This window comes from Solanum verrucosum, unplaced genomic scaffold, assembly GCF_900185275.1.
Source record: "Solanum verrucosum unplaced genomic scaffold, falcon-dt-bn FXZP01000306.1, whole genome shotgun sequence".
Taxonomy (NCBI): domain Eukaryota; kingdom Viridiplantae; phylum Streptophyta; class Magnoliopsida; order Solanales; family Solanaceae; genus Solanum; species Solanum verrucosum.
In genome coordinates, this window is record NW_026020398.1 from 1013368 (window position 1) to 1025973 (window position 12606).

The 12606-nt window shown below is 32.3% G+C and overlaps 1 protein-coding gene across 1 annotated transcript; it reads right to left on the bottom strand.

Annotated features, from left to right (window-relative positions):
• Positions 1-9241: 9241 nt before the first annotated feature.
• LOC125839484 (NAD(P)H-quinone oxidoreductase subunit N, chloroplastic) lies at positions 9242-12568 on the bottom strand. Its single transcript, XM_049518458.1, has 5 exons — positions 12338-12568; positions 10407-10771; positions 10198-10314; positions 10018-10103; positions 9242-9454 (listed from the first exon to the last, which is right to left on the bottom strand). The coding sequence occupies exons 1-5, from the start codon at positions 12474-12476 to the stop codon at positions 9400-9402; spliced, it is 762 nt and encodes a 253-aa protein (XP_049374415.1). The 5' UTR covers positions 12477-12568; the 3' UTR covers positions 9242-9399.
• Between the last annotated feature and the right edge of the window lie 38 nt (positions 12569-12606).

Sequence of the window (12606 nt, forward strand, 5' to 3'; positions counted from 1 at the left end):
GAAAATGGAGAAGGCAACATTCCTTAAGATTTTCTTGGTCTCTTTTTTGCTTATTTTGTTGGGTAAGCAATTTTTTTATAATCTAGCAACTTTTACTCTAGACAAGTTTATAACAATTTTTTTGTCCTTTTTATATTATGAAAATGAAATTTAAGTTATATGACTTTCTTTATATGTTATCGCATATCAAATGTTGATTATTTCTTATGAAATTTTTTGTGTACGTTACTGACTTGTTGAACGATATCAATGTTGGTAGGACAAGGAAGCGATGCGTTAGGATGCCTTAAGGATGCTGATTGTTCACAGATGAAATGCATAGATAAACATCCGATATGTGACTTGAAATATCATATATGCACCTGTCAAGCTCCACCAGCTAGTTATGGAAGAAAAAGCATTCATAAGATTCACCAAAACTGATTTATTATGTTTGTTGTAATTCATATGCAAAAATGAACCATGATTTATGTATTTCCTTTTCATATTTATATATGGTTCAAGAAACCAAACATATTTTCATATGCTTTAATTGGTTCAAATCTATTTTGAAGTGAAAAAATAGCATAAAGTAATCAACTCTAATTTCAAGGGACTTTGTGATTTCGTTATCAATATTTTCTTCAAATTATTTTTTACGAAATTCAGGTTCTATATACATCTCATAAGCAATTTCCATAATAGAAATCATAGCACTCATAGTATATAATTTTTTTTTAGAAAAAAAATGGGGGGCCCTAAAAATATGGGCTCCAGGTGATGGCTTTAGTGGCCTAGGGATTGAGACGGCCCTGGTTGTAATTCATATGAAAAATGAACCATGATTTATGTATTCCCTTTTCATATTTATATATGGTTCAATAATCAATAAAGATCCATTATTTGCATATTGATCATGTTGGAAAATGGTTTGGTTTGCTCCTTTTGATATGATGTCATATACTTGTATATACGTGATGTATTTTATTTTTGATAAATTTCTTCGAACCACTAATGTTGAAGGATTTTAAAGAATCTCATATAATTTGAAGAACTTTTAAATGGACTCAAGAGAGATTATTTATATTTAGTTTACTCCTTTTGACTTGATGTCATATATATGCAATGTATATATTATAATGGAAAAATTACCTAACTACATATCCTTTTTTATTCTATTTTCTGTTATTTCTTAACATTTCAAAAAATTATAAAAAAATCACTTTTCCACAATTCTCTCACTTTTCTGGGCACATCATTGTAAATTAGCACCCTATGATTTCCCCCCCCCCCCCCTTTTTCACGCCTAAAATCACTCCATGGTATCACCAATTATCTCCATCACTCTATTTTTGAATTTTAAATTTTTTTCTTTCCGATTTATCGATTGCAAGTTATTGAAGAGGTAGTTCTTCTTCATCCATTTTTTTCTTTCCACTTCATAAGGCCAGTATCGATTCCTTTTTAAAAAAAATTTAGGTTTTTATCTATAAATTTAGCCGAAGAAGGATGCATCTTCAACTTCAAAATCGATTGTGGAAAAAACGCCCAAAAAAGGGAGAAAAAGGTTGAGTTGTCGTTGTCTCCGGTAAGGGCTTTGAGTCGAGATCCATGGGTGACATCATTGTTGAAAGTGAAATAAAACCTACGGGAGTTGATACAGAGCAAAAGAGAAAGTGTAGAAGAATTTCTTTATCATTTTTTTATTTTTAGCAGATCACATTGTTGATTTTATTTTTCCGATTTTTTGTTGTTTATCTTTTTTTGATACATGTAGTTTCAGTTTTTTAATGTATCTAGTTGTATTTGTTTCTTAAATTAATGTATAATAGCTTTGTTTCAACATTATGATACATTAAAATTTTATCAAGAGTTGTTGGTGGCTCCGGTAAGAATTTTGGGTCGAGATCCATGGATGACACCATTGTTGAGAGTGAAAAAATCTACAATAGTTGATATAGAGCAAAGGACAAAGTGTGGATGGATTTCTTCGCCATTATTTATTTTCTTTTAGCAGATCAAATTGTTGATTTTTTTTTGTTGCTTTCAGCAGATCTTTTAATGTATCTAGTTGATTTTGATTCTTAAATTAATGTATAATTCGTTCGTTTCATCTTTATGATACATTACAATTTTATCATGTACAATATATCGTTTTCAAATATTAGTTTTGATACATAACCCTATATTATGTTCATAGTTATGTATTGGATACACAACTTTTACAAATTTTGTTATCTTTTACTACCAAATACACCTTGCCTTATTCAACTAGAAGGCTATGTATTTGTAGACACTATCAAATATTATTGTTTATACATAAACACTAATGTTTTATAACAAAATCAGTTTGTATCATATTCATAACTAGTATCTGACACATAACTTTGTTGTGTATATAACATAATGTATCACATGTTGTTCAATATCTGCAACACTATTTTATAACCAAATTAGTGTATATCATATTCATAGTTTTTTTTTTTGTATATGATACATAACTATATATAATTGATGACTTTTTTTTTAAATCTGTTACGATTTGGGAGAGATTTGAGAGAAGAAAATTTAAATTGTTTGAAGCTGTTATAATTTGGGAGAGATTCACATCAATTTGATTTGCATGATTTGGGGAACTGACATTTTATATCTAATTTTCTTTTTAATCTCAAAAAACTAGTTGTATAATGTATCAAATGTGATGTATCCGAAAGAATGAGATGTATCCGGATATCAGTAATTTTAAGAAATTTTGTATATTGAAAAAAAATAGATATTGAATGTAATTTGTTCCTTACACTATGTGATTCCTAAAAATTTTACTTTATTTTTTATGAATTTATTCAAGCCCATTATGTTTATGGGTTTTAGGGAATCTCAAATAATTTGAAGAACTCCTAAATGGACCTGAGGGAAGTTTTGATTTGATTTTAGTAAAATTGAAAACTAGATTAACTTGAATTGATATATGAGGAATACATATTTATATTTGGTTTGACTTTTTTTTCCGAAGGTTCCTCAAGGAGATTCAATGGATAAGTCAAAGGACAATGAAGAGGTGAAATTTGACCTCCGCATTACAAAATTATAAGTGACTAAGTGAGGGCATATTCTTATTCTCTAACTTATCAAAATTTGGTTTGACTTGATTTTAATAAACGAAAAATTGATTAAACTGATTTGATATTGATTATTATAAAAAAATCAATCCAAATCGAATCATGAAAATCATAATACTTTAAATTGAATTTCTATATACTTAATAATTAATCATTATGTCAAGCAATGTCACTTTCCTATATTTATTCTTAGTTTTGTTTTTGTCTTTTAATTTTATATACATATTAAAAGACACCATTTGACCTAACTATTTAATTTTGTCTTTTAATTTTATATATATACATATTATAAAGTTTCTCACGAAGTGGTGTTCTATGACATCATTTGACCTAAGATAGATTTGTTTCTATCTGTACGTAAGAAGAGCAGTTTCAAGTATCTTAAATTCGTAATATAAGGTAACGAGGATTGACAAGGATGCACAACATATTGAAACGAGATGAGTGAAATAGAGACTCACTTTAGGGATTCCATGTGATAAGGATGTGTCACCAAGATTTAAGAGTAAATTCGACAAATTATTAGACCTATTTTTTTGTATAAGGATATATGAGGATAAATGTTGGTCATTTTGGTGATGGTGTATTGTGAAATATTTCTATGTTTGATAAATATAAAAATATTCCTATATATTTGGTAATATTATATCTAATATATAGTTATATGGTGTGAAAATCTCCTTCTCTTTTTTAATTAGTTTATTTGCATCGAACTTGATTTTAATTAGTCTTTAATCAATTGTCAAACCTCAAAAGGAAAGTAAGTGATTAACTTTCCCAAGTAGTTCCTGCAAGAAAAGATTTTGTTACCTTACTTAATCTTTAACATAATTTCTTTAATTAGCTATACGTTATTTATGGAAAAAACATAAATAATATTTGATCCTGTCAAATTAGAATTTATCTTATTTAATATTTTACTATTTCTCCATCAATCAAATATCTTTGTTTCCCTATAAATACATTGCTAAGAGTGACAATTAAAATCAATAATATTAAACACATATATAGTTAATTACTCTTGTATTATCACAAAACTTGGAAGAGAAAATGGAGAAGGCAACATTCCTTAAGATTTTCTTGTTCTCCTTTTTGCTTATTTATATGTCCTTTTTAAATTATACATAGGTCTATAATGATTTTCTTTTATATGTTATAGCATGTGACTTATTATTATTATTATTATTATTATTATTATTATTATATAGAGTTGTATATAAGTTATCTTTTAATTGATCTGACTATACAAATATATTTATTCCGTTGTGCAAAGAACTTTTTATCTAAATGACACCTATTGTTATTGTAGTAATTTGTTTATTCGTTTACTTTTTCAAATGTTGATTATTTCTTATGAAAAATTTGTTCGATAGGACAAGGAAGCTATGCGGGAGGATGCTCTAAGGATGCTGATTGTATAAAGCTGAAATGCATAGATAAACATCCCATATGTGATTTAACAAAACATCAATGCATCTGTCAAGCTCCACCAGCTAGTTATGGAAGAAAAAACATTTACAAGACTCACCAAAACTAATTTATTATGTTTGTTATAATTCATATGCAAAAATGAACCATGATTTATGTTTTTCCTTTTCATATATTTATATATATGGTTCTATAATCAATAAATATGTCTTATTTCATAACATGTTGTAAAACGGTTTGGTTTGCTCCTTTTAACTTGATGTCATATATACGCGATGTATGTTGTTTTCAATAAATTTCTTCGAGCCAATTATGTTTATGGATTTTAAAGAATGTTAAATATTTTTGAAGAACCCCTAAATGGAGTACTTAAAGAGAGATTATTTATATTTACTTTGCTCCTTTGACTTGATGTCATATATATGCGATTTATTTTTAATGAATTTCTTCGAGTCAATTATGTTTAAGGGTTTTAAAGCCTCAAATAATTTGAAGAACCCCGAAAGCATGTCAAGATTGTTCCAAAAATTTTATTGCTTTAGGATAGTAGAGGAAAAAATGTTCAATGGTTTAATTTCTGGGCTTGAATGACATTGAAAGCAAAATAATTTTGCTTTCAATGTCTTTCAGGCCATATGAAAAGGAATTGAAAAGGTAGGGAGAGAGTGGATCTCCTTGCCCTTATGTCATACGATAGTTGGAAGAAATCATTTTGAGTGCTATGTTAGGTAAATATGAAAGGGATGCACAAGTAGCCCTCAACTATACGCGAAATTCAACGACACATTTTAATTATACATGAGACATATTACCACCTGAATTATTTTAAAGTATAATAAACGCACCCTTTCGTGCTGAGGTGGCACAGAGAATGTGTTCACTATCTTAGAGGCATGTGAGATACGGAAAAAGGTATCAAAATCTGATTAATATGGACACATGTTCATTTTTAATTGGACATTCTATAATTAATTAGTAGAGATAGTTAATTAACTTTAAAACTTAAATTGATATTTTTTAAAAGTTTTTTCTTAATGAAATAGAGTCAAATTTTATCATTTTTCACAACATATTTAAATTGTCAGAGAATTCTTTTAAGTGTTTTTCATTAATTTGTATAGTATCGGGAGAATTTTTTTTTCTTTTTCATTTTTTACTCAAATAAATTACTTGAAATTTGCTAATGAGAAAAAAATTGCATATTAGGAATTTAATTTAGGCAACATATAAAGAGCATAATTTAAATTAGAGTTTTTTAAAAAAAATTATAAATAAATAATTTAATTACCATCCCCTCCTCAATTATCCATGTCATGCCCCTACCCCTACCCCTACCCCCAGCCTTCACCCGCCCCCGCCCCCGCCCCCGCTCCCACTCCTGCCCTCCCCCCCACTCCCACTCCCACTCCTGCCCTCCCCCCCCCCCCCACTTCAGTTCTCCACAACTTCCATGCCGCTTCAGTTTTCCATTAATAACACCCTCCCTCCTTCTCTTCCCTTCTCACTTCAATCAGCCTTTATCTTAACCCAAATTCAATCAGAAAAAAATGACCTCCTATTTTGAATTCTTCTCGAATTTGGGTAGTTTCTTCAATGAAGATTTTGGACCATGTTTTATGAAATTTATTTGGACTATTTGGATTGAAAGAAAATTAAAATTTGATAGTAGATATTGAATCCGGTGATAGTGAAGGGATAAATTTGGTGGTGGGTTATAATTTTCATGGTGATTGCTATGAGTTTTAATGTTTAAAATAAGTGGGTTTAGTGGTTATGGAGTGGGTGTTGATAATGAAGAAGAAGAAATCAAATGACATGAAATTTTACATTTTTTTTTATAGATCTGATCATTTATTGACGTGTCGCTGACATAATGATGACTTGGAGGCGAGTGTAAAACACCTCCCATCATGTGAGTGGCTATATAGGTTTTAGGTTGTGTTAAGGATGTATTTATTACACTTAAAAATAATTCAGGGGGTAATAGGACTCATGAATAGTTAAGGTATGTCGCTGAGATTTCGCGTATAGCTGAAAGGGGTACTTGTGCATTTTCCCAAATATGAAAATATATCCATATTTTGGTAAAATTATGTCTTATACAGTTATATGGTGCGAAAATCTCTTTTATTTTTAATGTATCTTTGGGGTAAGACTTAAAGTCACCTTTAAGTTTTCACATGGAGTAGTAATAGTCTCTCATGTTTGTAATATTAGTTCACTTTTGGACCTCCCGCAAACTTTTGCCTATTTTTCAACATTGATTTTATCCACAATTTATATATGGAATGATCAACCGTCTTTTCATATATTTAGTAAAAATAATAACTCCATGTGAGAGAAGGTGAAAAGATGAACACCTTATTTTGTTTAGTAGAAATATTATTGCAGCTTAAATTGAGAGGTTCATCACGTGGTTTTTGTAATAGTACAATTTTTTATTTTCTTGCAACATCATATGTCAAAGTGTTCTTAGTTTAGCCGCAATAGTATTTCTACCGAACAGAACAAGGTGCTCTTTTTATCACATGCTATCACATGGATTTATTATTTTTATAAATATATAAAAAGACAATTGAACATTTCATACATAAAACTAGAGTTGTCAAAAAGGGTCATCCTAGCCCCACCCGGCCCAAGCCTTGTGGGCTAGGGAATTTGATGGGCTAGGGCGGGTCGGCCCTTCCAAAAAATCCCAGTCCAACCCAACCCTAGAAGGACCGCGGGCTGAGGCGGGCTAGCCTTTTTTTTTCCTTTCAAACATAAAATTCTATAACATCAAGAAGATTTCAAATTAAATATGGCAAATAATAGTATTGTTTCAATAACACTAACAAAATAGTGTGATTAGCAAGTATCTAGGATACTAGATATATGTAATAGTGTGATGCATCCTAGATACGCGAATGTGATAAGAGAGTGGCAAGTGAGATGGAAGGGAAGCGAGGGCACGGGATTTGTCTATGTATCCCTAGATACATATGAATTCACAGAGATAAAGTGTATCTAGAGCAAATTAACCTAATTTCGAGTCCATGTATCCTGAGATACATGTATCTGGACATACCAAAATCTTATAAGATTCGTAATATTACAACATAGCGTGCCTTTAAATAATTAGCTCATACACTAGAGAAATTTATGTAAGTTACCCTTAAATAAATAGTTTTGGCCCATGGGCCGACCCTGATCAAGCCTCAAGGGCCAAAGGCTTATATAGGCTGGGCTTATAAGCCCTAGTTTAGTTTTAAATGGGCTTGAAAAATCCTATCATAACCCTAACGGGTTGGGTTGGGTTGGACTGGCCCCATGGGCTAAGCCCATTTTGATGGCTCTACATAAAATTGTGGACAAAGTTTATAGGAGGATCAAAATTGCACCAATATTACAAACATGTGAGACTATTACTGCTCCATTAAAAACTCAATGATGACTTGAGTATTAACCCAAAGATAAGAGACTATTTTAAGTTTTTTTCGAGTTTATTTGCATTGATTTTAAAATACTTGTCAAACATCAAAAGGAAATTAAGTTACTCACTTTCCTAAGTAGTCCTGCAAGAAAAGATTGTGTAACCTTAATTAATCTTTAATATAATTTCCTTAATTAGCTACACTATTTATGGAGAATACATAAATAATATTTGATTCTGTCAGATTCAAATTTTATCTTATTTAATATTTTACTATTTCTCCCTCAACCAGATGTATTTGTTTACCTATAAATACATTGTTAAGACTGACAATTAAAATCAATAATACCAATCACATATATAGTTAATTACTCTTGTGTTACCACCAAACTTGGAAGAGAAAATGGAGAAGGAAACATTCCTTAAGGTTTTCTTGATCTCCTTTTTGCTTATGTTGTTTGGTAAGCAATTTTATTATCTATTGCATCTTATACTCTAGACTAGATATATATGATAATTCATTCGTTTGTTCACTTTTTAAATGTAAATGTTGTTTATGAAAAATCTTTTATACGTAACTTAACTTACTTGTTCAACAATGTTGTCGATGTTGGTAGGACAAGGAAATTATGATAATTCTTTCGTTTGTTTACTTTTTCAAATGTTGATGTTGTTTATGAAAATTTTTATGTACGTCACTGACTTGTTCAACAATATCGTCGATGTTGGTAGGACAAGGAAATTATGATAATTCATTTGTTTGTTCACTTTTTCAAATTTTGATATTTATGAAAAATCTTGTATACGTCACTGACTTGTTCAACAATGTCGTCCATGTTGGTAGGACAAGGAAGTCATGCGCAAGGAGGATGTACTAGCGATGCCGAGTGTGCTAAGATTATGAGATGCATAGATGCACATCCTATATGTGACACAAACCATCAATGTGTCTGTCCACAAGCTCCACCAGCTAATTATGGAACAAGAAACATTTACAAGACTCACCAAAACTGATTTTATTATGTTTTTCAATTTCATATGATTCAATAAAGATCTCTTGTTTTCATATGAATCATGTTGGAAAAGGGTGTGATTTGCGCGATATATTTTATCTTAAAAGTAATTTCTTCGAGCCAATTATATTTTAAGAGTTTTAAAGAATCAATAATGTTGAAGAACCCCTAAAAATGGTCTTAGGAGACAGATTATTTAGTGTTAAATAATAGATCGAAATGCATATAGGTTTTTCAATAGTTAATAAGTCGTAAAATGTCAAACATGTTTTAATTGAAGTCGATGTGTATAATCAAAGTAGATGACATAATTTTGCTAAATTCATATACATTGATGTACATTGTACAACATTGAAGCATACAAATAATTCACAAGAACCAAGTAGCTCTTAAGTAAATGACTATTTTACAGTGTTAAGTTCCAATATTGTGAACTTATATTTTTTCCCTATGACTGAGATAAACCTGCAATTTCCTTGAGTGGCTTCCACACGAACTTTCTCCTGTACATGCCATGAATAGAATAGTCATGTAAAAAGAAAGGATATGGCAGCCTGGTGCACGAAGGATCTTGCATCCATGCAAGGTGCAGGGAAGGGCCGCAACTCAAGGGGATGTAAATAGAATAGTCATAACATATATCCAAACCTCTTAAATACAAAAATAAGGGGGTTCAATTCTCAAAAAGATGAACAACAACACAACATACTTAGTCTAGTCCCACAAAGTGGGGTCTGAGGAGGGTAGAGTGTATGTATACCTTACCCCAACCTTAGAGGCAGAGAGGTTGTTTTCGATAGACCCTCGGCAATTCTCAAAAGATGAAGAAAAAGAAAACCAAAAGATGCTATCTATATTAAAATACTTGTCCTGACTCTTGCATCTACAAGCTAAGAATCATAATAAGGTATGTAGCATTGACCACAGAAGGCTAAACTGAAGTAAATCCAGGTAGCTTTTGCATACAATGTTGTTTTAACCATAATGGCAAGATCTCAAAGTTTCCTTATTTACAAGAGAGTTGATTGATAAACAAGAGAAACGAAGATGAAAAGGGAAATCTTACCAGTTACCACACTCTGCAATGACCCTAACATTAGGACGAAGTGTCGGAAGTAAAGCAAGAAACTGCAGCTCTGCCTTTGATAAGACCTGAACAGTTTATGTCAAACAGTTAATAATAGATCCAGTAAAATACTGCTGACATACTAATTATACTGTATGCATTTGAAAGGGTTGAATTAACCTTGGCTTCTATTATCCAAACCACTAATCCTTTGGCATCAGGAGGAAGTAAAGAAAGCCTATAATCAACTTCTGGAGGAAAATACCATCTAGCAATTGGTTGCTTTCCAACATGAGCCTGCAACAACGCAATTGCAAGTGAGAGTCTATTGGACACTGCAAGTTTGTGGTTGAGAATAAGCATATTGTGTGTGAATTGCTATAACTTACAGGGCAGACAGGGTGGAATTTGGTAAGAGTGGTTTCAGGGTCACCGAGGCCACGAGCAGAAAGGTCCAAGAAATGATATCCCTGGTACTTAAGACGTGTAAGGTAGCGTCCTTCATAACCCCCTTCATGAGGAGAGTAAATTGCTATGGCTTTGTGTTCTTCCACATCTGATAACCATTGACCCAAATCAGGTTTAATGAGATCTCCACCTATGAAGTCCTGAAGTTCAATGTTACATCTAATTGCTCCTTTCTTTTGTCTTCCAACTGATCCAAGTCTACTCGTTCTCATAGCCTTTGATATGCTATTTAATTGTACTCGTTGCTTCTGCAGACCATAAGACTGCACTGCCCCTTGATAACAGGCTGCATTTTGCCATTTTAATTCAGATTTCATGGTACACGACCGAAAGAACAAAGGCATCATAATGATAACATTGAATGTTAAGACATCAACTCTTAAAATTTAATTAACGGGAACAGGATAACCCTATCATTTTGGTGCTGCAAGTGTGCGCTTCCACATGTAAAAGATAGAAACATTTACAAATAAGTCATTTTCCAAAGAGAACTGATAAGATTATGTTACAGGGAGACCTGAAAGGGTGCCTATTGTAAGCAACCCATGAAACTCGAGAACCAGAAGTCAGTTTTTACCATTGTCAACAATGGCTAGAAACATTGTCAATGCACTGTTTAACATGACAGAGCATAACAGTTAGCACAAACATTTTCAGCTTTATAGACCAATATCAGGGCAAGTCTGGTTCTCATACCATGTGAAGCAATAAAAATTGGGAACAAATGCGAGTTGGAGCTGAATCTCTACACACCCAAAAATCAACTTCAAAACATAATTAAGTAAAGTATACACTTTCACTCCCTTGAGTCCGTACTCAAATTAATATTTACATATAACAAGCTTGAATCGCTCATTACGATATCAAGTCTTGAACTTTTCAGTTCTTTAACCATCACCCTGATTTTGTAACAACACATAATAGCAACTAAGCATACATCATCACACACACGAACACCATGATATTGAACTATAAAGTTGAAAATTGGGAAGAATTTGTGAGTTGAAGCTGAATCCTCTCCACACACTAAAAACATAAACTTAAAAACATAATAAAGTGAAGTCTATACTTTCACTCCCTACCCAACTTGATATTCACATTTAACAAGATTGAATAGCCCATTAAGTTATTAAGTCTTGATCTTTTCAGTTCTTTAACCATCCCCCTAATATCAAGATTTTATAACAACACGTAATAGCAACTAAGCGTTATACATCTTCACACACACACGCACACCATGATATTGAACCATAAAGCTGAAAATTGGGAACAAATGTGAGTTGAAGCTGAATCTGTACACACACAAAAACACAACTTTAAAACATAATTTAGTAAAATGTATACTTCCACTCCCTACATAACTTAATATTTACATTTAACAAGCTTGAATCGACCATTAAGTTATCAAGTCCGTAAAGATATGTCATCCGGACCTAACTCAATCGTAAAACCACCCGTCCATTTCCCAACCAATGTGACACTTTAACTCACTCCAACACCCTCCTTCGCACTTAGGTTTACATGGTATCAGAACCAAGTTCATCCCCGTTTGAGCGAGAACCGAAAGCTCAAACGGGGATGAATCTGGTTCTCATACCATGTAAAATTAAGTTTTGGGCCTAACTAAACTACCTCAAAGGTAGGAGGTGTTCAAGCCTTAACCACCAATATGAGACTTTTTTTTTCATTTTTAACACCCCACCTCACAGCCAAGTGCAATATCTTTACAAAGTCTTGATCTTTTCACTTCTTTAGTCATCACCCTAATTTCAAGATTTTGTAACAACCCATAATAGCAACTAAGCATTATCAATCTTCACACACACAGAGAAAGGGGTTATTGGGGGATGACCTGAAGAGGAGCAGGGTTGGTCTTCAGTGGAAATATTGGGGCGCCGCCGGCAAGAAGACCCATTGCTTGTAATCAAGAACCTCCTACTGCTGCTGGTGGTAATGGTGGTTCTAGGGAAGGTGTAGGAGAGAGTTGTCATTTGGGTATTTTGGTGGCAGTGTGTGAGGAGTGGTGGCAGTAGGCAAGCTATAGCACCAGACACTGTGGAAGGACCATTGCAAACTTGGACAAAGATGACTACTTTGCTCCTTGCCACTCAATAAATGTGC